The sequence below is a fragment of the Aureobasidium pullulans genome (assembly GCF_000721785.1).
Source record: "Aureobasidium pullulans EXF-150 unplaced genomic scaffold scaffold_7, whole genome shotgun sequence".
Taxonomy (NCBI): Eukaryota; Fungi; Ascomycota; class Dothideomycetes; order Dothideales; family Saccotheciaceae; genus Aureobasidium; species Aureobasidium pullulans.
Genome location: NW_021941027.1, coordinates 146,095 through 170,066, shown reverse-complemented (window position 1 = coordinate 170,066; position 23,972 = coordinate 146,095). Strand labels below are relative to the sequence as shown.

Sequence of the window (23,972 nt, the reverse complement as noted above, 5' to 3'; positions counted from 1 at the left end):
CATGTCCATGATGTCCACACCTTCTGTCAAAGTCAAGCTCGGCACCGTTCACTATCCAGACAAACCCATTGTGAACCCCAAGCTCGGCACCATCCAGCTCACGCATAAACCCACTGCAAGCCTCCGCTACAGTTTCGCAGCTGGAGATGGAGATGACAACAAAACCCTCGTGGTCTTTTTGAACGGTCTGATTCTACCACAATCTTCTTGGGCAGAAACAATATCGCAAATCGCCATAAAGACCCAAGAAGCTAACAATCTACGACCACATCTACTATCCTACGACCGATATGGTCAGGGCTTGTCCGACAGAGATCCAAACGGTACACACGATGTCCAAGATGTCGTTACAGATCTCTACGCTTTTCTGCAGGCCTTCACGGAGAAAGAGCTCAACTCTAGATCACCCAGACACCTAATCTTGGTCGGGAATTCGATAGGCTGTGCTTTTGCCCGCCTCTACGCAGCCGCTCATCCTGGTACTGTCTCCGGCTTCATATTCCTGGACTCTATAATGGCGCATATCGACCTTGCATCACTCTGGCCGGATCCGGATGATCCAAAGTTCGACGAAAAGGAGCTGCCCAAAGGTACCACTACCGACCAGCTACGCCACATAAGGGAGAAGTACAGAACGATATTCGACGTTTACTCTTCCAATGCAGAAGGATTGGACAGGTCTGGTCTTCCCGAGCTTCTACCACTTGCGTACACACCCAAATTGCAAGGTCCGGACGGACCACCTTGGATCACAGTTATTGGTCATGATCCAGATACCTTCGCAGCGGAGAATGAGGTTAGTTCTTATCAAAGAGTACCATCGGTTGCAGGGTCACTGATGTTTTGCAGAGAAGCTATGGGGTTCCTCAAGCCCTTGTCAACAAGTACATCAATCCGATTTGGCATGAATACAATGAAGGCCTGACCAGACTGACGGAAGATGAGGAAAGACGCGCTGGACCAGCTATGGCCGGAAGATGCGGTCACTTTATCCAGAGAGATGATCCCGTTCTTACTGCAGAACGAGTGCTCGTCATGTTGCACAAGACGAGCTCCACTTGGTATGCACGATGAGCCTTGTCACAAAGGTAGTAGAACTATTCCTTCCTCGCACTCACTGCAATGAACTAGCTTTCAATATGCACAATCATTCGAATACAAAGGGTCGTCCAGGAAGTTACTTAGTGTCAGTTTGCCGCAGTGAATGATGTACTACACCCACGCCGTCATCGGTAGGACCAAAAGAACCACGTATCCTGCTCTAGATAGGGTCGTCAAATTAGGTTAAAGCAGAGGGTAGATTGTTGCCGCCATCAACTATATTGCTAACGACTCTAGTTATTAGCCGTAGAAAGCACGGCTTCGGTTGAATCCGAGTAGAGGAATACATGCGTAGGAGTATCTGAGATAGAGAGGGTACGTTTATCAAATAGCCAGTTTGGAATTCTAGATTGAGTAAACATGGTCTTAGAGATAGAAGGGTAGGTAGGAAAAGTGGTAGGATTCATGGAAGTTGAGACTAGGCGACCGGAGATATTCGATCCGGCAGAAGCTCGCCTCCTTCTTGAAAGAAACGTCGCTATGCCTGACTCGGCGTAGGGACATCCCCTTCAGGCAGCTTCGTCCTCCCCGTGTGCCGGATTTCGTCACATCAACTCTCTTGTCGCAGCGATGTACATTAAAAAACCTGTAGAAATGCATAATGATTTTGAAAACCAGAGCTAGATCCAGAGAGAGAGCTCTAGAGCGCCGCTCTCTGTGGGCGAAGCAGTCCTACTCAGAATCACTGTGCATTTCTACAGCTCCACGCGTGACAAAGTTTAGCACTAGGGGAGGGTGGAACTCCATGGAGTGGCCACCTGTTACTCCAATTTACTCCACACTATTGGAGTGAAGCCTCTCCTCCACTCCATGGAGCCCTCAAGCCATTGAGAGCACTGCCCCCCTCTTCAAATCACTTAACACGGCCACTTCAAAATGACCACTTCAATACAAACAACACCCCAGCAAACCCCACCAACCCCGTAACAGTCTGTCCAAAAGCCGCAAGAATAGCCATGTTATATCTCCACATACGCATATCAGTACCTTGTCCCATGTCCCGTCCCCTCAGCACCAGAACCACACAAGCAACGCTCACATACACAATCGCCCCCAACATCCCTCCATCCCTGAATGAGGGGCCAGTGCGCGGGAGTCCTAGAATCAGATATTGAAATCCAAGACATGAAGTCAGAAAACTGGTCATCGCGCCACAAATGAGGAAGGGTGCTATCGCGGAAAGGGGGCGATAGATACCCCAATAGGCATTTTGCGGCATGAACGCATAAGTCTTGTGGATCCAGGCTTGTACGTGCGATGTAAAAGCCCGACTGTATTGCCCTGTCACACGCCAATCTTCGATAGCGCCCCGAAGTGTGATCAGGAGGATAGGTATCCAAAGACGCCGCCACGCAAGATATCCAGTGGGACTTGAGAGTCCGTGGCGATCTAGCAGGAAGATGAGCAGCGCCGTAACGCTAAAGATGTGCATGTGGACCAGTAGGCGCTGTGGCTCTTTTTCCTCTCCTGTTGTCAAAGACGCACCAGTGCTGGACTCGCTGGTCTTCTGGTCCGCAGAATACGTCTTCGACTCCTTGGGCGAGTCTTGCGGCAGTATAGCACCGATTGCGGTTGCTGCAATGAGCAAAGATGATATTTCATCGAAAACAGGGTGCAGCGTTGGCCACAGCGATCGTATCATCATACAGCCCAACACGCCCCCAAGAGGATCAGCTGATTTTGGACCCAGATGCCAGTGCGGTAATAGTAGACAGCGAGCTCAGCAACCACAAGACCAAGCTGACCAATACATGCATTAATCGAGCAGGACTGATCGTCGCTGAAGAATTTGGTAGTGGTAAGACTGTGGTGACCCATGTGCAACAGAAAAGAAGACGCTTCTAGCGGGCTTTTCCGATCGGGTATCGACGTAGGATTCTGCCCTTTGGCTTCCTCGTCGAGCATTTGGGGCTTGCAGTTGATTTGGACATCGCTGGCTTCTGCATTAATCCAAGAAGGCAGTACGTGATTCCACACATTTGTGAAGGAGGTAACGTAGACCAATGCTACGCTTGCGGGTAGTGCGGGTGCAATGTCCAGAAACTTAACAGACATGTTCGTTTAGTGTCCACTATGCTTCGGTTCTTCTTCTAGCTGCGCGCAGGAAGAAGAGAAGAGGTAGTCGTACTTCCCTCTGAGGTTGGTAGATGTTAAGGAAGATGGTGGGCCAGTAGCCGGAGCGGACGGTTGGGAAGCAATCGAAAGAATGCAATCTGTAATCATCGGCCCAACTTTCGCTTCACCCTCTAAGCTTGACCTCAAGTGTCACGATAAGCCGGTCGCTAGTGAGGACGACAGAGAAACAATCTAGAAGTACACAGTCCGAGTAAGAGGCAGACGGTAAAGGTGGTAGTACTGTAAGAAAGGCAAGGCTGGTAGGATTTGCGACGTTCGGGCGGGTATTATTTTATTTCCGGTATTGTAGGAATGCCAAGCGAGTACATCACGTCAAGTTCATCCTTCCACATTCGCCAAGAGCATGAACATTTGTCAATATCCGAGCCCAAGTCTGTTTCCCTTAGCAAGCTAATAAGAGATACCTGACAGGACTCGGATAACAGGAATCATCAACTTTTGCCAAGCACATGATATCATCCACTCCATCAAGCTCGTAGTAGAGGATGTGCTATAAAGCAATCAAGAATAAAAGCACGCCTGTGTTTCGCGTGATACAGCGCCTCCTAGCATCTTCCATCCAACAATGGTCCTCTTCCGTCAAATACTTGCTCTCACAATCTCACTCGCGAGATTATGTAGAGCCTTTGACGCGAGCAGCAGAACCTGTCCGGAATACACACGGCTATGCTTAACTTCATTCATCTGGTGCGGTCGAGAAGGCCAAAGCCAGAATCACAACGACTGTTCATGGCCTGAAAATGTCTATCCCACGATCCCTAAGGACTATGCCGGCCCACCTGCAATCATACTTCGCGGAGCCGTGTACAATGTTTCATGGACAGGTGCCAACCAAAACTACCCAGTACAGCTGACCTGGGACTTGCCATGCATCACAGACGGAGGCAACTGCGTGAACGAGAGTCGGATCTTTTGGCAATACAGTCAGTCAGCCCAATGATTTGCCACGATCTTTGCTGACGCCGTACCAGACACATCTGTACCTCCGCCAAGTTCAATCACGTTTCCTCCGAGTCTGGACAATTTCACGTACATGAATGGGTCCGAGGCCAGTCGCGAGGCGGTCCTTGCACGCTTTGCGACAGGAGTGCTCATGCAGCTTGACGTCGCTCAGCCGGATGTGCTAGGCCAGGATGGACGGCCGCTTGGTCACGACAGTCGTCTGACTTACCCTTACTTCGACAACAGCGACAGCTTTCTGGTCGGTAACTACTTTACTGGAGAGGCGATTGAGAGTGCAGAGGCGAGGTTGAGGAGGAGACATCAGCGAGCGGTTCGGCTAGGGGCCGGAATTGGAGTCGGGCTTGGCGTTCCTCTTCTTATTGCCGTTTCTGTACTGTCGACGTGGATAGTGATAAAGAAGAAGAGCTAATTAAGACTTACACGTATAGGTATGCACTAGCTTATCTAAGTAAAAATATAGGACTCGTCTAGTAAGATTAATTCTCCCCTTTTTCAAGCCTCTTTATAGAAAGCTTTAACTATTTAACTTTTTTACTATCTTTGTATATTACGGCGGCCGACACATCAATAACAAATTCCGCTATAGAGAATCGGATCGGATTACTTAAATGGTGTACACCTTCAAATGGCGCTCTATCATTTTTCGCATCTATAGGATCAATCTTGAAGTTTACTGCTGTTGACTAGAAGAATGTATAGTGAAATCAAGCGCTGATGGAGCATCTTGTAAGGTAAGGGTTATCATTGGACTTCTCCTTCGAGTAAGCTACCGAACTCTTCGAATCGGGTAACTTTGGCACATTACGGAAGTTTTTGGAGGTGATCGCCAACCTCCTGCTCTTGATGATGAATGGACCGGCAGAGTCTAAACGAAGATATTTTGTACAAGCTCGAAGTGCAAACAGCTAAGACAGTATTGTTTCTTGTTTAGCGGGCGACTCGGCACGAACTTCTGCCGACACCTGTCCCACCTTTGACGGCTTTCAGCTCTTGTCGCCTTCATAACTCCTATGCCCGAACGTAACTTCTATGACATCTGGAAGGCCGCGCGTGCGCTATTGATGAAGAATACGGTCAGTACACCACTCACTTTGCTGTTGCCTGGCTCCGCCGTGAAGGTACGGAGGAAAGATTGCCCGTGATGTCACGATTTGTTGAGTCGGACACTCGGACATTGTTGCCCGCGACCCTCTGATTGTCAGTAAGAACTATAAAGACTCATGGGAAGAACAGAAGCAGACCAGGATACCCCTTCTCGCTTGATTCACGTTGTTCAAACAACTTTTGCTACCCAAATCCATAGTGCCTCCTATGTTCTTGCCTATTCCCATCGACCACCAATAGCTTCATATTTCAAGCCCTGAGCGACATCGATAGAGGCAACCATAATGGTGCCTCCGATGATTACTCTAGAGGAGCACTACCTCTCTCAAAATGTCCGCAAGCATCTCGCCGACACAGGGCGCGAGGATCCATATGCACAATTCCCTAAGCCTCTGATTGACAAGCTTACCTCTCTCGGTTCTGACCGTCTTGAGGCCCTGGACAACGGCAATGTATCACTGCAAGTACTCTCACATAGCCCTCTCAATGCTTCTCCCGACGAGTGCCGCGCGACAAACGACAATTTAGCATCCGCAATCAAAGACCAACCACGCTACGCCGCGTTTGCTTTGTTACCCATGGCTTCTCCCTCTTCTGCAGCCTCCGAGCTCGAACGCTGCGTGAAACAGCACAAGTTTGTTGGAGCTCTGATAAACAATCACTGCAATGGTACCTTCTACGATGGCGAGTCGTTCCGACCCGTCTTTGCGAAAGCCGAAGAACTGGATGTGCCGATCTATATCCATCCCACATTTGCAGCAGATGAGTGGATGCCTCACTACCGTGGCAACTTTGGCGAAAAGGCGGCGATCATGATGAGCATAGCAGCTTGGGGCTGGCATTCTGAGACTGGGCTTCACGTTCTGCGTCTCTGGGCATCTGGGCTTTTCGACGAATACCCAAAGTTGAAGATTATCATTGGTCACATGGGTGAGATGTTACCCTATCAGCTCGATCGTATCATATCAACCTCCGCATCTTGGGCACCAGACAACAAGCGAGGCCTTGAACAAGTGTGGAAAGAAAACTTTTGGATCACGACTTCTGGAATGTTCAGCTTGGCGCCCTTGAGCTGTTTGCTAAGGATGTGTGAAAGAGACAGAATCTTATACTCTGTTGACTATCCGTTCAGTGGCAATGAGAAGGGGTTGAAGTTCATTGAGGAGGTCGAGTCGAGCGGTATGGTGAGCAAAGAAGAGTTGGAGATGATCTGTTACAAGAATGCTGAGAAGTTACTTGGTGTTCATTTGCCGCAGTGAATGGTTTGAAATTTGAGTGAGGGTCATCGTGGCACGCTGGCTCTCACACTTGACTTCTTGCTCGACATACTCCAGTCTCTTTCTCCTCTCAATCACGTACTACAAACGCCGACTTGTAATTCTCTCCTCAATCTTATGTCAACATTCTTCCCCACCATGCTCCCATCAATTCTCAAGCCAACAAGACAAGATGAAATACAAATCACACCATCGCCAAACATGAACAACATCGAAAACAGCATCATCGGTCTGCGCACTCAAATCATCGGTACCCATCACTCACTCTGCCCTCATCAGCCAGTCAGTCGCTAATGCCTTCTCTTCACTAGAAAACTGCCGCTACCTTCACCCCGAGAAAGTCAACTTCATGCTCGTCACTTCTTCCTACAGCGGTCTCCACGGCGCCCACATCGTCGAGCGCCCTCAAGACGGAGGAAAACGCCTCATGTCATCGAGCTTCCGCACTACCACAGAAAAGGCTCTCAAAGAGTTGCTGGAGCAAGTCGAGGGTGAAGTGTACAGAAGACTCTATGGATACGGAGGGTTGAAGGTCAGAGAGTTGGGAAAGTGAGCCTGGCAGATCTTATACAGTCAGATGAGCAGAGCAGGCTAGTTTTCTTCACTGTCGCTGTGCTTTACATCACTTCCATACTCTCACGTTTAATTGGATTTTGTACTTTTATCTGATCTTTCCAAACAATGACGCACAATCACCCACTCTTTCGCTCTCCCCTTTAGGGGTAACCATACCTGCAAAAAGGCACAATGATTTTTGGTTTTTGATGTAGGTCCGAAGAGATTAAGGGGCAGTATCGCTCTCAATGGACATGTACTTGATCATCAAAAGTATCCTGCCCTTTTTGCAGGTATGGTTGCAAGGCCTTATAGGCGGGACCGAGTTTGGTGCCAGATCAATTTCTTTACGGCTACGTCTACGTTATACACTACTACCCGATGTAAGCAAGGTCGCACCACCAACCCCTCTCTATCTTCCTTCCTCCAAAGATTGAAATAAGATATACGATCTTACCACAGTTTCATCGATCAAATCCGATATGGTCTAGTGGCTAGGATTTCTCGCTCTCAAACCGTTTCTCCCCAAAGAAACAACTAGGTCCGAGGAGGCCGGGGTTCAATTCCCCGTGTCGGAAGATACTTCTTTTGCCATTGTTTTGTGACTTGTTTGACCTAAAAGAAACATGGGTGGAAGGTGAGAACTTTTTTTTTTGTTTGGGGGTTGGCGTGCGGGGCTTTTTCGGGCCTCCCCGTGTGCAGAACTTTGTCACGCGCAATGCCGTAGAAATGCACAATGTTTTTAAGATTAGTGCAGCCTTCTACTAAGAGTGTGATAGTCAGCGCCTCTCTGCGGACGACTATGCCGATCTGAAAAACATTGTGCATTTTACGACACCAGGCGTGGCCGCAGGAGATGGCTAAATGTGACAGATTTTAGGATAGGGGGACGTGGGAAAGGAACGCTATGGCAACATCAATGACAATGATGAAGAAACGACGTGGTCATGCATATATCACAATTGCTTACATGCAGTGCTGTGAGGACAGAAGAGAAATTCTGGAACGTATAGTCAAGAACATAATGTATATCCTTGTGTGGAAAGGGGGTATCTATCGAGAGTCCTATTGCATTTGAGACAAAGAATCAGAAATGCCATGCTCAGACCTTGATGGTTGCAATGCCATGTCGAAGAAGAATTGAGGAAATTCGTTGTTGTAGTCATCAATAAAGGTATATCCCTTCTTTTTCCGTTACTTTTGGATTCTCACGCTGGGCATGGCGCGCCCAGAACTCCACCGACCGCCGGCGGAGGAGTCGAAGTGCAAAGTCAAATGATCTCGAGACCATCGGCCCAGCAATTCCCGACACCACTGTGATGGTACTTCTCGTGGCCGTGCTGTACAGTGGCCGATGAGGAATGGAAAGGCTTGTCGAGGAAGTGGCAGTTGCCAATGCGACTCGTATCGGGGGATCGCGGTGCATTGCGTAATGGTAGTCGATTCCATCGACAAGAACGACAACGACGTGGTCGTGGATGTGGTGACCGAACAACAAGTCGGTGGCAGAGGTGCTATGAATGGTCCGACGAGAATTACAAGAAGTAATCAGCAACGGGCTTCTTTGCAGGCATTCCCCTGGAATCTTGCGGCGCGGCTTCGAAGACGCGATACCTCCTGCCAGGCCCTTGTTTGAGTTCCAGTTCAGACACAATCCCTGCTGATCGGTCAATTTCACCATTGCTGCGTGGTGTGTAGCCACCGTTGCTTCCATCTTCTGACAACTCCAAGATGGCGGCGACGTTTCCACAGCGGTAACAATAGTTGGGAGCACTCCAGACAGTAACGATGGTGTTGTCGAACATTTCCTTAAAACCTTCCATAACGAGTTGATGCGCTCGGGCTATCAGACTGAGGTCATTCTTGTGGTTGAAGTGCTTGACGATATCAGCACCGAATAGGAAGCCAGCTCCTCGTGGTGATAGACCCCAGCCGTCTATCTCGTCTGGATCTGACCAGAGAAGGTCGCACATGGCACCTTCGTGGGGGACTTCTTGCTTTCGATCGATGAGCCTGATCTTATCAATGCTGTCGATCAAAGGACTTAGACCGCCGTGTACACACAACACGGCACCTCCAGGATTTGATACAGATCCGCCGCTTGATGATGTTGCGCCTGTACCAGCGGGGCCAGTATTTGAGGGGATGTTGGGCACCGACGACTCGGTCGAAGCTTTTGCGCGAGGGAAGCGGTTCATGACTTGGTTGTGTGAGTTGATGATTTCGATCTCGACGTCTTCGAGAGATTCGGGTATGGGCTGGCCTGCGTCTGAAGGCAGCTCGGCAGAAGTAGGACCAAGTTCGGAGGCGGCACCAAGGATCAGAGCACCCAGAGCGAGGTAGTCAAAGACCTCGCAGCAGTACCGCCAGACGTTGGCGCTGCCGTATTTGCGCAGACATTCATCGTAGAAGCCGTAGACGGTGGTGATCTGACGTGATTCGTGATTTCCGCGGATTAAGGTGATGCGATCGGGGTAGCGGACTTTGAGGCAGAGGAGAAGGAGGAAGGATTCGAGCGAGTAGAAGCCGCGGTCGACAAAGTCGCCTGAGTTCATGAGTTAGGAAGGAAGCTGGAGTCGGAAGTCGCGAAGGATGCGCACCCATGAAGAGATAGTTGGTGTCGGGAACATCACCGCCGACGCGGAAGAGCTCCATCAAGTCGTGGAACTGGCCGTGGATATCACCGCATATCTGCCATGCGTCAGAAGAAGAAAGTCAGAGTAGAGAGCAGGGAAGGAGCGCATACCGTGACGGGCGCATTGACTGTGACGACATTGCCCTCTTCGATCAGCAGCTCTCGTGCCTTGTAGCACAGCTCTCTGACCTGCGTCTCAGGTATGGGTCGACATGAGCGCAACTGCGCGATGGCTTTATCGAGATCGCTCATTCCAGAATTATGTCGCGTGCAATGCCGATCGGCCAACCGTGGTGATCTGACTCCTGTCCCGGAGAAACTTGTAAGGCAACAGTCGTCGCGAGATGATGGCGCGCACGAAACGACAGCTTTCCCAGAACAATATACACGACGGCGCGAATAACACAATTCGAGGAACTTGACGCCTCTCCGCCTCTCCAACACTCCAACACCACCGAATGTCCGAGCGTCTTCACGTATGCCGAGCCGTTCCAATCGCCGGATGCTCCCGCCATCTCCGCCAAACCCTAAAAACTTCTCCAATCTGATGCCAAGCCTGTCGCAGGATGATGTTTTCTGCAAGGCCTGGACGTCTTCATCATATCAACCAACTTTTATAAGATGTCAAAAAGATTCGCAGAGTCCGATGGCTCAGAAGTAAGGGATAACAAGCGCCCGAAAACACAGCCTCCGGTCGCTGTGATCCCGGCCACAGATATCTTCTCCGCTCGCCAGCTTCAGGAACTTCTTTCATTCAGCCAAGACGGTGTTCAGGATTTGAGAAATGGTATCCAATCTTTCAAGCAGTTTCTGGAGCTCATCCTCTACGAAAAGGACGAGCCCAATCGCCCGGCCAAGATCAACATTCTCAACGACTATCTGGATGCTGCCAAATTGAAGGCTGCTCGCGACAAGGATGCTGAATATCTTCCCGATTTTATGCAAGCTTGGGGCTTTGCAAACCAGACCAACAATGACTACTTGGCTTCATCCGTCTCATCCATTCTGGCCTTACTCCTAAAGACAATCGCTACTCTTCTCGAATCTCGCGAATACGGCATCTTGCTTATCAAGACTCTATTGAACCATGCTCAGCTCAAGCTCATCTCGAGAAGTGTCTCTGCCCCCAAGCACAAGGAACATGTTATTTCGCCCTCGCTCCGTATACTCACCGAAATGGTCTCATTTGATGGCGGTCTTATGGCTAAGCAGGTCTACTCAAAACGTGACTTCACATTCGAGTCCAAGATTGTGGCTCGTAATCTCTGTTTGGTAAAGAGTGGATCTGGTCCTTCCGTACGCTCCAACGCCGTCCGTTATCTGCTTGCGAACTTCAAGTACCAAGGAGAAGGCGCCAAGATTGATATTCTCAAGAATGGTCATATCATCAAGGCTTTGTTTGACCACCTAAAGGACGATTCAGCCGACGCTCTTCAAGAAACCTTCAAAACGCTGGAAACTGGTATCCTACGTGATGAGACTATCGCTCGTGCAACCAAGACCCAGACGATTAGCGAACGCTCTCTGGCCGGTGTTCTTGCTGCTCTTCGCACTTTCGCCGCCACAGAAAGCCCGACCGGCGACGACTCTACCCTCATCCGTGGCAAGTCAGCAACGATATCCTTCTTGAAGCTTGTCAGTACCACACCTTCTCTTGGTCTTTTACGTCTCAGTGGTTGGTACCCTCCAGGCAGCGAGCGACACACCAGAGACCAGAATGACGATGTCGACGCGGACCTCGCACTCGACCTTGGACTGGACTCCGTCGACTGGTACAACAAATTCCAAGGCCAAGTCACTGTACGGAACACTATCCTGTCCGGCTTTTCGCAAACTCTCAAACCATATGCGAGCGAAGAAGAGAGGGACATCCTGCTCTCAATCTTCACTGCTGCTCCTGAGATCATCGCAGATTACTACTTCGCAAGGGGAGAGAAATTCTCTTTCGAGCCAAAACTCACCAACACATGGATTGGATACGCGTCCTTCCTCTTTTCATCTGTCCAAGTTCCTTTCCCCAAGTACTTCGGAGCGCAAGATCACTACACAAGCTGCCCTCCGCCAGTCTCAATTGCCATCGAAAACATTCTGCCTCTACCTCTCACTCAAAGGATCCTGACCAAGTCTCTGAATCAGTCCTCCGACCTCATCACTTTGTTTGCTGTTCGTATCTTGGTGGTTGCTTTCCAAAAGTTGCAGCAAGTTCTGCAAGCATTCAACGTTGCAGCGACCGAAGGCAACCCCCTCTGGAAAGAAGGATCTATCAGACTGATTGCGGAATTCTGTCAAAGATGCCCTCACGTCAAGGATGTAATTGCTGCTTTCCGCAAAGTCTCAGACGACAACATTCTTCAGAAGGAGGCCATCTCAAGACTGCTTCGCATGTACTATCAAGTTACACCGCAGGCCGCGCTGGAAGAAAAGTTCGATGTTTCCCAGGCGTTGACTGTTGCCATGTCGAGAGTCGAGACGGTAACCTCAGATAGCGAGAATTACGCCTTCCGTCTGTTGGAGTTGCAACATCTACTCGTCATTGCCCAATGCTCTGCAGGTATGCGTTGGTGGCACAAACAGGGTTCGCTCAAGTTTTCTCCATTCACCACGCTTCTTCGTTTGAGCGCACAGACTCCCGTGGACCAATCTACCGGGTCTGAGTTCATCAACTTGCTTCAGTCAGTTATTGACGAGCATGGCATCCTCCAACAACAAACGAAGCAACCGCCAGTAAATGCTCTGATTGCCAGTCTGGCAGACGATGAGGCTTGGAAGCCGAGTGATGCCCTGTACACCTTCATTGATGAGTGTCTCGGTCGCCTTGTCAGAAAGCCAATCAAGTATCTTGATGATCTCGACGAGTTGGCTGGTGGATCTGATCACGGCAAGATCCTCAGCGTGCTAGTCACTGTCTGCCTGGAACAGATTCCGTTCACCTCTAACCTGGCCGCATCTGACCGCTCGAACGTGTTAATGTGGTTCTCTCGCTTCCTTGAGCTACTCAAGCTTACGGGCGAGGATGTCGAGTTATTGCAGCTTATCAGACAAAGAGTGTCGGACCTACCTGTCGTCTCATCAATCGAGCTCGAACCTACACTTCGATCAGTCGCGTCTCGCAGACAGTCAGAGGATGATAAAACTGCAGGGCCAGCAGCTTCGTCTGAAAAGAAGTCAACAAGACAACCGCTTGCCTTCTCTGAGCCTCCTGTCGAAAAGCATAATCACCCTGAGCTGAGTAGATGGCAACAAAAGGAGTTGGAGGAGTCCCTTGAGAACGGCGACATCGACAGCCTCATTCTGTGCTTGTCTTCAAAGGATAGTTCTGTCAGACTGCAAGCACATGCAGCGATTCGCAAACTCATGGCTAAGGTGAAGGAGTCCACGAATGACGACAAGGATCAGATCTATCTCTTGCTTGGTGAGCTTTCAGAAACCGTCTCCGAAATGTCGCCCCCCATTGCACAACAACCACTTCCTTACATCGCCAGTGTGTTCGCTACGCAGGCTCTCAGTATTCTCCAAGACCCTTCGCATTTCATGTATCCCAAGGTCAACAAGTACCTAAACAAGGGTCCCATCTGGAATGTCGGAAAGTTGGCTAATTACTGGGTTGATAAGTCTGTGCTTGAGACGCCCGAAGAAGATGACAAGCACTGGGCAGAGATTGAGTTTGTTCTCGAGTTTATAATCCTCGGCACACGGACACTCCAAGATGTTCACCTTTTGCTCCCCCGCAACTGCATGGAGAAGATTCTGGATTTGTTCGCTTCACCATCGGCGCCGAAGGGTGTCAAGGATGCAGTGCTGAAGGTTGCCTACAGAGTGGCTGCCGTTGGTGGTGCAACCAGCCTTGTAACCAGAACCGGCGTGCTTGCCTGGTTAGACATGAGATCAAAGGTCGGTGATGTGGATGCGGCAACTCTCGAGGTCTTGAGGCGCAAGGTGAATGACGGTCTTGATGAAACCAGAGTAAAGACGTGGAGCAAGGGAGCAATGATGGCTGTTGCAGCATAGAGTATAAACATCATCCCAGATGACCAAATAGCGTAGAATCAAGCATTCTGCAATCGTTCATGACAAAATAATCAAGAATTGGTATGCAAGGAGCTCCGTCCGAAAGTGTAAATGTAAAAACCCAAACAGATGTCGTGCAGCAGGTTTGACAAGTCAAACAAGGGTGTAGCAAGCGAAAATGGCAGGTTCAACCGAGAGAAGTGATCGACAACGCTTGTCAGCCCAACCACACTTCCATCTTCCCCTCGTGTTTCTTTTTTGCCTGCTGCACGGCGCCTGTAAAAATCTCCCAGTTCTGCGACCTTCCGTCATGTCCATAGCCGGAATGAGGGAAGATCGTGCATGCAAGATGGACCCTTTTCTGTTTCCCCGGTAGCTTCCACCGACAGTGCGGCTCTCCGTCTTGCACAGACTGCTCCCCGGCGACGGTGCGAAGCCAAAGATATGACCTGCAGGTGCTGTCAGTTGCTTGCAGCGACGACAGTTGGATTCCATGCACCCATGCGCAGTCGACTGTTTCGAGCAGCGAGTAGGTCTCCGGCTACGTAGCCACGGGTCCATCGAAGAGGCTGGCGCAAGCCCTGATGCGGTTGTCGGCATGTTCTTGCCTGAGACACAAATCCCACGACTCTTCGAAAAGGGTGATCCAATACATATGTGAATGCAACCAAGCACTTTTCGAGGAACAAACCCACTGGAGATTCCTTCGTTTGGACTTCGCTCTAGATCGATCCCTCGAATAAGCCTGACTGGTTCCCCTCCTCTTACCCTAATCAATATGCTGTAACCTGTCCATCGGGTACTCCGTACTCGGGACCGATATACCTAGCACATTCCCAATCTTTGGTGGTCCCATATGACAAGGCGTGAGCTGGGTTCAGATGCAAGATAAGTTCATTCGGGAACACCACCTTCGATATCATTTCGTCACACACTTTTGGAGGCAGAAGAAGGCAACTTTCACAAGCTCAACCCCCGAACTCATTTACAAGCCCGCTGTCAATTCATCTTCTGAAAAGCTTCACTCGGCACAAGCTTGCACGCGCGTTCACACTCGTTTAATTCGAGCTTCGGCGTCTTAATCTTTCGTCTCTGCGCGCTTTATCGACGACATCATCAACACTCGGCGTAACGACATTGTCAGAACAATCTTACACCATGTCGACTTCAGCCGCTTCTACTGAGGTAGTGCACACCGGCAGCATTGCCCACAGACTCGTTGCCGCTACCGTCGTCGCCATTGTTGTTCCTACCATCGCTCTCGGCCTGCGCCTTCTCGCCAGACATGTTCTGCGCATCCGCCTCTACTTCGATGACTGGCTCATCATCATCGCTTGGGTAAGGTCATCAGATTGTCGAGGCTTTACTCCGCAATTACTGATATGAGATCGTAGATGTTCAAGATCGGTCTCGACATCAGCGGCTCCTTGCGTAAATACTCCGGACTATTCTCCGCTACCTCATAATCATATCTAATTTTATTACAGTCATCGAGCATGGAATGGGTCGTCCTGCAGCAACCGTGAGCGCCGCCGACCTCGATGCCTTCCTAAAGATTCAGTTCACCGGTGTCATCCAATACCCTCTCTGCGTCACCTTCACCAAGCTTTCGATTCTCTATCAATACCGACGCCTCTTCCCCAACCGCGACTTCAAGCTCATGACCAGTACCTTGATTGCTATCATGATCATGTGGTGCACTGGCGTCATGTTTACCGGAATCTTCATGTGCACACCCGTCCACAAGGCCTGGAAGCCTTTCACTCCTGGCTCTTGTATCTCTCTCGTTCCCTACTACTACGGCATGCAGATTCCCAACGTCATCACCGATCTTCTCATCCTTCTCTTGCCTTTCCGTGAGATTCAGAGACTTGAGCTGCCTTTCAAGCAGAAGATTGGTGTGGCCGCCGCTTGTTTCCTTTGGGTCATGTAAGTCACTTTTATTCTCACATACACGTTTCCTCAGACTAACTTTTACACAGCTCCTTGGTCTTTGGAATCATTCGTCTGGCCGTCTTGGTCGAGTTGAAGAACCAGGGACACGACGCGACTTGTACGTTACCCTTCTTTCTTCCATGATGTTCCATTCTTCTTCCCCTTCTACATCAATATTCATTTGCTAATCCCATCACAGGGATCCTCGTCAACCCTGCCATCTGGACTACCATCGAACCCGCCGTACAAATCACTTGCGCCTGCCTACCCGCCTGTCGCGTTCTCTACCGCAAATACACCGACCGCAACAAGAAACAACCCAACTCCGAACGTCTGCGCAGTCTCTCACTGTCGTCTCGTCCTCGCAACGGTACCTTCGACGGTTCCAGTGTGGGTGAGACTACCATCAGTGGTTCCTGGACTACCAAGGATCACAACGCTCGTCCAGTCGCCAAGGAGAGAGATGTCTATGTCTAAACGATGTTGACTTTCTCTTTCAACTGTGCCTTTTGAATCTTTATGAAGCGTTGGGGGTTGGGCGTTTTTGTGTCATTGGGTTGCTTCTGTTGAATATCTCCACGGATGGAGGGATTGTATATCAGGGGAAGGATTTTCATGGCGATGGAGAATGTTTCATGGAGGGGATGGCAAGCACTAGGATTGGGGACAGAACTGGTTGTCCTGGCTAGTCAATCTCTTTACCAAGTCTTTACCTTTTCTTCTCTTTTGTGTATTTCTTTTCTGCGCTTAACACTCGCTGAATACCCCCCCCTATCAAGAAATGCAGGAAATCAAACCTTTTTCAAATCCAAGAGACGAAACCACTCACTGTGTTATCAGTGTCTTGCGTCCTTTTATTTTCACAACCATGCCCTCATTTCTTTCCACATTTCCATTTCCATCGTTTCCTTCCTCTGAGGTATTCCATTCTCAATGATGTCAATTTCACCACTAATCGTCCCACCCCCGTCGCGGATATCAAACCCTCATTTGTTTAGAATTCAAAAGACAAATTTCTAGGGAAAAAGTAGTCGATGTGTGAGAAATTTTGCGGCGACTTAGGTGTTGATATCTACGTGGGGGTTAAAGGTCATGGCTTGATTTGCTGGAGATCTTGTCGGCGGAAATTGCATTGTTGAATTTGAGTTTTAGGAGAAGGAGGGTGGTGGCGATGGAGGGGCGGATGGTGGTGGGGGGGTTGATGGTGGGGGGTGTTCTCGTCTGCGGAATACTTGATCGTGCGGGTGTTTGGAGCTATCGGTGGAGAAGTGGATTGGACGTGTCAGAAGGGCTTAACTGAAGGCGAAGAGAGTTGTGAGGGTGATGATGATGATGCTTTTCATTGTTGCTTGTGTTGATGGATTTGATTTCGTTGGTGGTATGAGGGTTTGAAGACGGAGGCGGTAACAGGGAGATATTGGTTGGGAAAGAGCAATGGACTTCGAGCGCGAGAATGTGTTGATACGGTGACTCTTGCCAAACTTGCTTAATTACGAGCATCAAGATTGATACAAGATTTTCGCCTCGAAATGGGGAAAAAATTGCTTGTAAAGAAGGCAGCACCGTTATCGAATGGATTTAGCAAAGGCGACAAGTGTGCAATCCATCAAAATCGATGCTAAAATGATTCCAAATCGGTGGCGGTATAAATAGCGATTTCCTCGTCTTCCTGGGCGTGAGGTTCGATGAGTTTGTTCGTATAGCTGTTCCAGCGCGGAAAGTGGGTAATCCCGACTGACTTTAAGATGCACATGTCAGCACGGAGGTCAGTCATTCCAGCCAGTCATAGCAGCCAGTCACCACGGAAAATATCTGCGCCTGAAGGTATAAAACCGAGATCATCACTTACTTCCTCCATCACCACAAAACCCAAGTTCCATCACAAAAACTCAACAAACATCAACTCAAGCTCAAATCGAAAACATGATGAACAAGTCCGTTCTCCTCGTGGTCGCCTTCCTAGGCTTCCTCAACGTTGCCGCCGCCAGTCCGATTCGTCCTCCATGGAGACCACACGTAAAGACACCTCTGGGCTCCATGGTCAATCGCGCCGTCATCCCACCTCAAGAGATTGACGATTGCTTGGTCAACCTCGTCGCCGCCCTCAACAACGAAGCTCATAGCTCTCCCGCCATCGACATCACCGCCACTGACGCCGAGTTCTTCGACGCTCACATGTCCGCGGAACCCGTCTTCTTTGAACACCATCTCTACATCATCAGAGCTGGTTTCGGAGATGTTACTTGTGCAAAGCAGCAAGGCAGTTGTAAGAGAGCGCAGTGGAGAAAGACGGCACATGAAATGAAAACTGTCTTCCAGGGAGGATGTTATGGAGAAAGATGTTGTGGAGGTGTGAAGGGCAGTTGCTTTGACAGAGTGGAGGTGGATCCCGATCTTGAGTTGATCGACGACGCCACACCAGGGCCCAATGCCTCCGATTTGGATAAATTCGAGGGATTCGATCATGAACCGAATTGGTTTGTGAAATGGTTACGAGAGATGAGAGGTACTCGGGATGACGATGAATGAAGAGCGGAGGGCTTGCCTGAAGGATAACGTCCTGGAGTTCTCGGGGGTAGATAGAGAATGCAGTACGCAGAATGAAACAGTGTGTGTGCCGGTTGGCATTGTTACAGATACAGATGACCCCATCCCTCAGAGTCGTTGCAAGTCGACAAGACATGGTCCTGAGTACTGCTTGAACTGTGGAAGTGGCCTTGTGATCGATATGGTAGTCCGGTATGTGCCTCGCCACACAGCCATCAAGATGCATGATTGTTCTGATGTTGGCATGATGGTCCAAAGAGGGCACGCCAGAGAGAAGATCATTTGGGATCCTCCTGTTGTGCGGATTTGGGTGATTTGAGCGAATCACGCACGGCAATGAGTTCAGGATTCCTGGGCTCAAAGAAACGATATTTTCCCATTGTCTGAATCGGCGCGATGCTTGACCAATCTGAAAAGGCATAGCAAGGAAAGCAGTCGTATTCATGCTGAGAATCAGAAGCAGAGTCGGACGACTTTCTCCTAAACCAGAGCTTTGTACCAGACAACCTCAACTCACCACAAGCGGCGCACGTCCGCTCGACCTTTTCAGGGTAGTAGATGGGCTCCCAACGTTTCCACGTGAATTGAGACAGATGGTCTTTATTTCGGTTGAACCAACCGTAAAGTGCAATTCGCCATCGATATCTCGGCTGCTCAAGACGATATTTGTGGAAGAATGCGGCACTTTTGGCTAGGTATGCCTGATACAAAGACGGATCTGCACGGATGTTCTCTAACCTGCGTCTGGTTGGAGCGAGCAGATGCTCTCTACGCCATTCAGTGTCCTTTGCTTTGCGCATCTTGTGATATGCCCTGGCGCGTTCCAATTCTTTTTCTCGAAACTCGGAGTCATTTTGGCATCTCTCGATATGCCTCTTGCGCCTTCGCTCTCGACGCATGGCATCACGATCTGATGCGGCATCAGATGGTGGCTGGGGAGAGTTGAGTATGCGGCAAGACGAAAAGGCAGAATACTGAGAAGAGAGGATAGTGCTAAGTTTGAAAGGTCGGAAGGCCGTTTGAAAGGTCTGGCGAAGTAACAAAGCCATAGTCGATACTCGAGTAGGTAGAAACAATTGGTTGTTGTAGAAGATGAAGATGCGGAAGGAAAGCGCGACGACGCATGTGAAGGCCAAGACACGAGCGTCATTGTTTTGCATCTCTTATCCGAGACAAGCATCTCGCATCTCGCATCTCGCATCTCGCATCGCGCATCGCGCATCTCTTTCCTGTACAACCAAAACGACCAAATCACCATGAACGACCTTGTAGAGTTTCTGCGAACACACGAGGAGGCATTCCGTAGGTACATGCCCTCGTCTGCGTCTTTCTCTCAGGCGAGACAAGGTTAATACCACGAGCAGTCGCAACCGCCTTCAGTCTCTCTATTCGGACTTCCGCCTACAAAAGACATCAAACCCGGATGGATACCAAGCAAACTCTCAAGCATGGCTACGTGGCCTGACGGCTGCCGCACGCGCTGGACGATTACCACCCACAACCACGACATCTGAACGCCCGAGTCACGTCGCCTTTGGCAGCGGTGAAGATCTGTCTCGTGCCTTGAACTCGACACAATGGGGTCGGCCGCTGGCTCTAGGTGCTGTCATACAGGATGCTCTTGACAAGCGCGACTTTGTTCCGCTGGACGATTTTCTGAACTCGACCAAGAGTGTCTATGCAAAGACCTGGATACCCTCACCATGGCAGCTTGTGAGCTGGGGCCTTAAACAGGTCGGAGTCGCATCACTGTTCGGTACATCAGACAAGCTGTCAGTCGGCAACTTTGTCGTCATGGCCAATGTCGAGGTACAACCTCTCTCTCTCTCTCAACACTTCTACCTCCCACTAACACCAGCACCAGGAAGCGGCCAATGCAATCATAGCCAAAGCCTCTCAACTCGATCAATCGCTCACCTCCCGCATCTTCTCCCGCGACCTCTTCGAATCAGAATTCGCCCTCGTCCTCGATCCAACAGCAAATACCACAGACCACCCTGAATCCGCCCTCAGCAGCACCGACTTTACAATCCTCCTCCGCTACCTGTCCCGCGATAAACCATACCTCTCCTTCACCTCTACAACAATCAAGCTCAAACATCCATCCGAAACCACTCCTCAACCAATAACCCAACACGACACGGATATCGCAAATCTACGCACCTTGATCTCGGCATTGGAAACACAAGTCAACGCCTTGACCATTCGAATCACCACCCTCGACATCACAGCCAGAGAAGCAGTCGCCGCAAAACGCACCATCCAAGCCAAATCCGCCCTCCGCAGTAAAAAGCTCGCCGAAACAACCTTACACACTAGATCCGCCACCCTGTCCCAGCTGGAAGAAACATACACGGCAATCCAATCAGCAGCCGATCAAGTGGCAATCGTATCCGCCATGTCCGCATCAACAGCGGTGTTGAAATCACTTCACGCAGAAGTAGGCGGCACGGAAGGAGTAGAAGAAGTCGTCGATCGTCTGCGCGAGGAAATGGAAAATGTGGATGAAGTTGGCCGTGTCATCAATGAAGCCAACACTGGAGGACAAGTGGATGAAGAAGATGTGGACGAAGAATTTGCGGCTATGGAGAAAGTTGAGAGGGAGAAGAGGGAGCAAGAAGAGGTGGAGAAGACGAAGCAGAAATTGGCGGAATTGGAAAAGGTGGAGGGGGTGAGGGAGGACAAGGACAAGAACGAGGAAGGAGAGATGAACAAGCAGTTCGAAAGCACAGAACAGAGAGAGGTGCAGATGGAAGGGGTGTAGATTGCGATTCTGTAGATATGGACTCGACTAATGAATGCATGATTGTTTTCAACTCCTCAACTCCTTTTCAACCCGTCAACACCAGGAATGAATCAAAGACACGAACACCTTGATGGTTGGCAAGAGCGTTGTTCCCAGATTCTTATAGGGTGTTAAAAAACAGGCTTATATATGATTGGGCGTCTGGCGCAGTGGTAGCGCGTCTGCTTTGCATGCTGAAGGTCTAGGGTTCGATCCCCTAGTCGTCCATTTCTGCTTTTGCTCTTTTTTGAATCTCCTCATCGCACTTTAAATCAATCGCTGTCCTTTGCTGTCTTTTCGTTTTGGTCCAGACATCGAGTGGTCACTTTTTGAAATCGTGAGATAAAGGGGAAGCTGAGCTTAGACTGAAGCCTGCTTGCTGTTATTCGGCTGCTGCGATAAAGGTAGAGAACTTCAATCATGTTCCAACTGTTTTTATTTGTTTGATGCTTTTTGCTTGTACGTATGCTTTTCCGTTATGCTAGTGATGAATGGATGAGAAGATCCGCTACTTCTTGCGCTGTCTGACCTTACTTCTAGTAGAGGCAGCAGGCGTCTCCCTGAGGCTGTCCTCGTCCACGGCGTCTTGCTCGCTATCACTGTCCGCCTCAATATCATCTTTATCGGCCAACGGTTCAGCACCAGAAGCCTCCTGCATCTCTTTCGGCTTGCTATCGTCGACCTTTGACTCGCCAGCAATTTCCCTAATCATTGCCTTGGCTTCCGACTCTTGTCCATTCAAGGCATGACATTCTTTACATCTCCACGCGCCCAAGTCTTCCAAACTTCTGGTACCCGGTGGGGCTTGGCCGTTCACGAGGCGACATTTGCGGCAGAGGAGAACGATGCGGTTTTTGGGTAGGGTTTCGTCGTCGCCGAGAACGACGTCGAGGATGCGATCGTACCATCTGGGGCCTGAGGAAGCGTACGACTCTGTATGACGGGGAGCGGGTGCTGTGAATGCATTTGGTGCGAACTCGGCTTGGGGGTCTGGTTGAGGTTGTGTAGGTTGTTGTTGCTGAGGGGGAAGAGGTTGGAACTGTGCACCTTGCTGAGGTGGGGTCATGGGGTTGAATGATGGGGGGAGTTGGCGTCCAGGAATGTTTGCTGTGGGTGGTGGAGGCAGTCCTGTACGTCTGACTGAAGAAGGCTGGGGCTTCTTCGTGGGAGTGTCTTGTGGCTTCTTTTGCTGAGGAGACTTTGTGGGAGTGGAGCCGCCATACTTGTCGAGCAGTTGCTGGGTCGAGTTGTACTTTGTGGCTTCCTTGAGCTTTGTGATAGCATCGTCGCGTTGCTTGTTCAATCCGTTCAGGTAGTTCTGCGATGACGAGAGGCGGTAGTTGAAGTATGCGTCAAGACCAGTCCTTACGCCGTAGATGAGGAGTGGTGAGGCGGCAAGACCGGTGTACTCTATGGCGGAGCAGTTCGGTAGGCCGGTGACGAGGATGAGGATAGCAGCGGCGAGGATGTAGGCAAAAGTGGTATATAGCGTCCATAGCACCTTGTAGCGACGTTGTCTCTGGCGCAGGCGATCATTGTGAGCGCTCTCTTTGTTGATCTTGGACGAGAGGGCAGACAGCAGCTTTTCGAATGACGCTGCCGAGGTAGAGTCGTGACCCTAGACAGTTAGGGTCAGTAGAGAACATACGGCAATAATAGAACAATGCATACCTTGAAGGGCCAGAATGAAACCATTATTGCTATGAGAGATGCATGGATATGCAAAAGCAGAAACGTAAAGAGAAAGAACGCGAAGGCGTCTTTGGCTATGACGAAGCATCTCCACACGCGTCGGTCGCTCCTTCCTGCCGCCAAAGCTCCAACGTGCTCCTTCCCAAGACCGATCACAGGCCGAAAGTCAGACTTGGCCGCGCCTCGGAAAGCCGCCCGTCCATCAACGTGTTGCGTCTTCATCAAACAATAATAATATTCGCTTCTCTTCTTGCCATCTATTGTTTCCTTAGTTATGCTGTTTATTCCATCATAAGCATCCCATCATGTTTCAAGTGAGTTTCTTACATTGACGCTAAGGTGTCCACGACCTCCTCCTGACTTCGACCCTCAGCGCCTCAAAGGCAACTTGGACTCCTTTCTGGACTCCAAGATCGCCGAGGAACAAGCCCGTCAAAAAGGCCAATCTGGTACCTCGTCTCCTGTAAAGCGAACTCCCTCGTCCGCCGCTAGAAGAGGCGTCTCGAGAACAGAATCGCCCAACCGTCCTGCCAATCGTGCCCGCGCCGACTCGAATCGTGGCATCCCCGCCAAAGGTCCTGACCCGAGCGAGTTTGTCATTGAAGATGACGAAGCTCCCACTCGTACCGCTACGCCGAACCCTGCCGTGACCGAAGCCTCAGCCTCCTCATCCGATCAATCAGCTACTGCGACCAACGAAACAGAGCCAGCCCAATCCGACGCCCCTGTCACTGACAAGCCTCAAGGTGGGGGAAAGCAACCCGAAGAGCTACCTCAGGATGTCCGTCAAAAGTTGCGCAAGCTCGAAAAGCTCGAATCTCGCTACACCGAACTTCTCCGCTCATACCGCATCGCTCATGCAAGGGTCACAGCCATCGAGCCTTTCGAAGCCGCTCTTCGCGAAAACACCCCTCTGACCTCAATTGCCGATCCCTCCGCTCTGGTCGAATACCTCATGCAACTCAACCTCAAGGGCGACATGGTCATGGAAGAGTACAAGAAAGTCACTGGTGAAAAGGACGACATCAAGCGCAAACTTGACGATGCTGAGAAGAGGGCAAAGGATGCCTTTGACGAAGCTGCTGGTCTGAGGAAAGAGAGGGATGAGAAGAACAAAGCTACAACCGAGACGGATCCTCTAGGCGCAGTCACCCTGTCAGTCGACGACAAGGATTCCAAGTCTACCAGAAAGAGCGAGGATTTCTTTTCTTATGAGGAAGAGGCTCCACGTCTG

The 23,972-nt window shown here is 50.1% G+C and overlaps 11 protein-coding genes across 11 annotated transcripts; 7 read left to right on the top strand and 4 right to left on the bottom strand.

Annotated features, from left to right (window-relative positions):
- Positions 1 to 10: 10 nt before the first annotated feature.
- Positions 11 to 1,074, top strand: M438DRAFT_271459 (alpha/beta-hydrolase; the record flags this gene model as incomplete). The annotated part of the gene is made up of 2 exons (XM_029900480.1): positions 11 to 796; positions 850 to 1,074. The coding sequence occupies 2 exons, from the start codon at positions 11 to 13 to the stop codon at positions 1,072 to 1,074; spliced, it is 1,011 nt and encodes a 336-aa protein (XP_029761451.1).
- An 898-nt stretch (positions 1,075 to 1,972) lies between these two features.
- On the bottom strand, positions 1,973 to 3,156 carry M438DRAFT_354360 (uncharacterized protein; the record flags this gene model as incomplete). Its single annotated transcript, XM_029906949.1, has 2 exons — positions 1,973 to 2,676; positions 2,847 to 3,156. 2 exons carry the CDS (start codon positions 3,154 to 3,156, stop codon positions 1,973 to 1,975), a joined length of 1,014 nt encoding a protein of 337 aa, XP_029761450.1.
- Positions 3,157 to 3,700: 544 nt separating this feature from the next.
- M438DRAFT_344623 (uncharacterized protein) lies at positions 3,701 to 4,240 on the top strand. Its single transcript, XM_029905270.1, has one exon. It carries the CDS (start codon positions 3,803 to 3,805, stop codon positions 4,175 to 4,177), a length of 375 nt encoding a protein of 124 aa, XP_029761449.1. The 5' UTR covers positions 3,701 to 3,802; the 3' UTR covers positions 4,178 to 4,240.
- Positions 4,241 to 5,588: 1,348 nt separating this feature from the next.
- On the top strand, positions 5,589 to 7,265 carry M438DRAFT_404750 (uncharacterized protein; the record flags this gene model as incomplete). Its single annotated transcript, XM_029909740.1, has 3 exons — positions 5,589 to 6,488; positions 6,639 to 6,810; positions 6,893 to 7,265. The coding sequence occupies 3 exons, from the start codon at positions 5,589 to 5,591 to the stop codon at positions 7,132 to 7,134; spliced, it is 1,314 nt and encodes a 437-aa protein (XP_029761448.1). The 3' UTR covers positions 7,135 to 7,265.
- A 1,406-nt stretch (positions 7,266 to 8,671) lies between these two features.
- On the bottom strand, positions 8,672 to 10,023 carry M438DRAFT_354357 (Metallo-dependent phosphatase; the record flags this gene model as incomplete). Its single annotated transcript, XM_029906947.1, has 3 exons — positions 8,672 to 9,681; positions 9,737 to 9,827; positions 9,883 to 10,023. The coding sequence occupies 3 exons, from the start codon at positions 10,021 to 10,023 to the stop codon at positions 8,672 to 8,674; spliced, it is 1,242 nt and encodes a 413-aa protein (XP_029761447.1).
- A 319-nt stretch (positions 10,024 to 10,342) lies between these two features.
- M438DRAFT_344619 (uncharacterized protein) lies at positions 10,343 to 13,887 on the top strand. Its single transcript, XM_029905269.1, has one exon. It carries the CDS (start codon positions 10,393 to 10,395, stop codon positions 13,777 to 13,779), a length of 3,387 nt encoding a protein of 1,128 aa, XP_029761446.1. The 5' UTR covers positions 10,343 to 10,392; the 3' UTR covers positions 13,780 to 13,887.
- Positions 13,888 to 14,937: 1,050 nt separating this feature from the next.
- M438DRAFT_334174 (uncharacterized protein) lies at positions 14,938 to 16,191 on the top strand (the record flags this gene model as incomplete). Its single annotated transcript, XM_029903688.1, has 5 exons — positions 14,938 to 15,117; positions 15,174 to 15,210; positions 15,267 to 15,708; positions 15,762 to 15,832; positions 15,914 to 16,191. The coding sequence occupies 5 exons, from the start codon at positions 14,938 to 14,940 to the stop codon at positions 16,189 to 16,191; spliced, it is 1,008 nt and encodes a 335-aa protein (XP_029761445.1).
- A 1,146-nt stretch (positions 16,192 to 17,337) lies between these two features.
- Positions 17,338 to 18,391, top strand: M438DRAFT_192776 (uncharacterized protein). The gene is made up of 2 exons (XM_029899267.1): positions 17,338 to 17,465; positions 17,560 to 18,391. The coding sequence occupies exons 1-2, from the start codon at positions 17,460 to 17,462 to the stop codon at positions 18,241 to 18,243; spliced, it is 690 nt and encodes a 229-aa protein (XP_029761444.1). The 5' UTR covers positions 17,338 to 17,459; the 3' UTR covers positions 18,244 to 18,391.
- M438DRAFT_192741 (uncharacterized protein) lies at positions 18,392 to 19,366 on the bottom strand. Its single transcript, XM_029899266.1, has one exon. The coding sequence runs from the start codon at positions 19,308 to 19,310 to the stop codon at positions 18,540 to 18,542; it is 771 nt and encodes a 256-aa protein (XP_029761443.1). The 5' UTR covers positions 19,311 to 19,366; the 3' UTR covers positions 18,392 to 18,539.
- A 91-nt stretch (positions 19,367 to 19,457) lies between these two features.
- Positions 19,458 to 21,025, top strand: M438DRAFT_316647 (uncharacterized protein; the record flags this gene model as incomplete). The annotated part of the gene is made up of 3 exons (XM_029902706.1): positions 19,458 to 19,567; positions 19,626 to 20,070; positions 20,126 to 21,025. The coding sequence occupies exons 1-3, from the start codon at positions 19,518 to 19,520 to the stop codon at positions 21,023 to 21,025; spliced, it is 1,395 nt and encodes a 464-aa protein (XP_029761442.1). The 5' UTR covers positions 19,458 to 19,517.
- A 494-nt stretch (positions 21,026 to 21,519) lies between these two features.
- On the bottom strand, positions 21,520 to 22,775 carry M438DRAFT_294643 (uncharacterized protein). Its single transcript, XM_029901851.1, has 2 exons — positions 22,718 to 22,775; positions 21,520 to 22,664 (listed from the first exon to the last, which is right to left on the bottom strand). Exons 1-2 carry the CDS (start codon positions 22,739 to 22,741, stop codon positions 21,555 to 21,557), a joined length of 1,134 nt encoding a protein of 377 aa, XP_029761441.1. The 5' UTR covers positions 22,742 to 22,775; the 3' UTR covers positions 21,520 to 21,554.
- Positions 22,776 to 23,972: the final 1,197 nt, after the last annotated feature.

Bases quoted from the DNA above. Each gene is read 5' to 3' on its own strand.
- M438DRAFT_192741 (XM_029899266.1), bottom strand. From the start codon at position 19,310: ATGGCTTTGTTACTTCGCCAGACCTTTCAAACGGCCTTCCGACCTTTC.
- M438DRAFT_344619 (XM_029905269.1), top strand. From the start codon at position 10,393: ATGTCAAAAAGATTCGCAGAGTCCGATGGCTCAGAAGTAAGGGATAAC.
- M438DRAFT_294643 (XM_029901851.1), bottom strand. From the start codon at position 22,741: ATGGTTTCATTCTGGCCCTTCAAG. The intron at 22,665-22,717 runs GTATGCATTGTT...CTAACTGTCTAG, and splicing joins TTTCATTCTGGCCCTTCAAG to GGTCACGACTCTACCTCGGC.
- M438DRAFT_344623 (XM_029905270.1), top strand. From the start codon at position 3,803: ATGGTCCTCTTCCGTCAAATACTTGCTCTCACAATCTCACTCGCGAGA.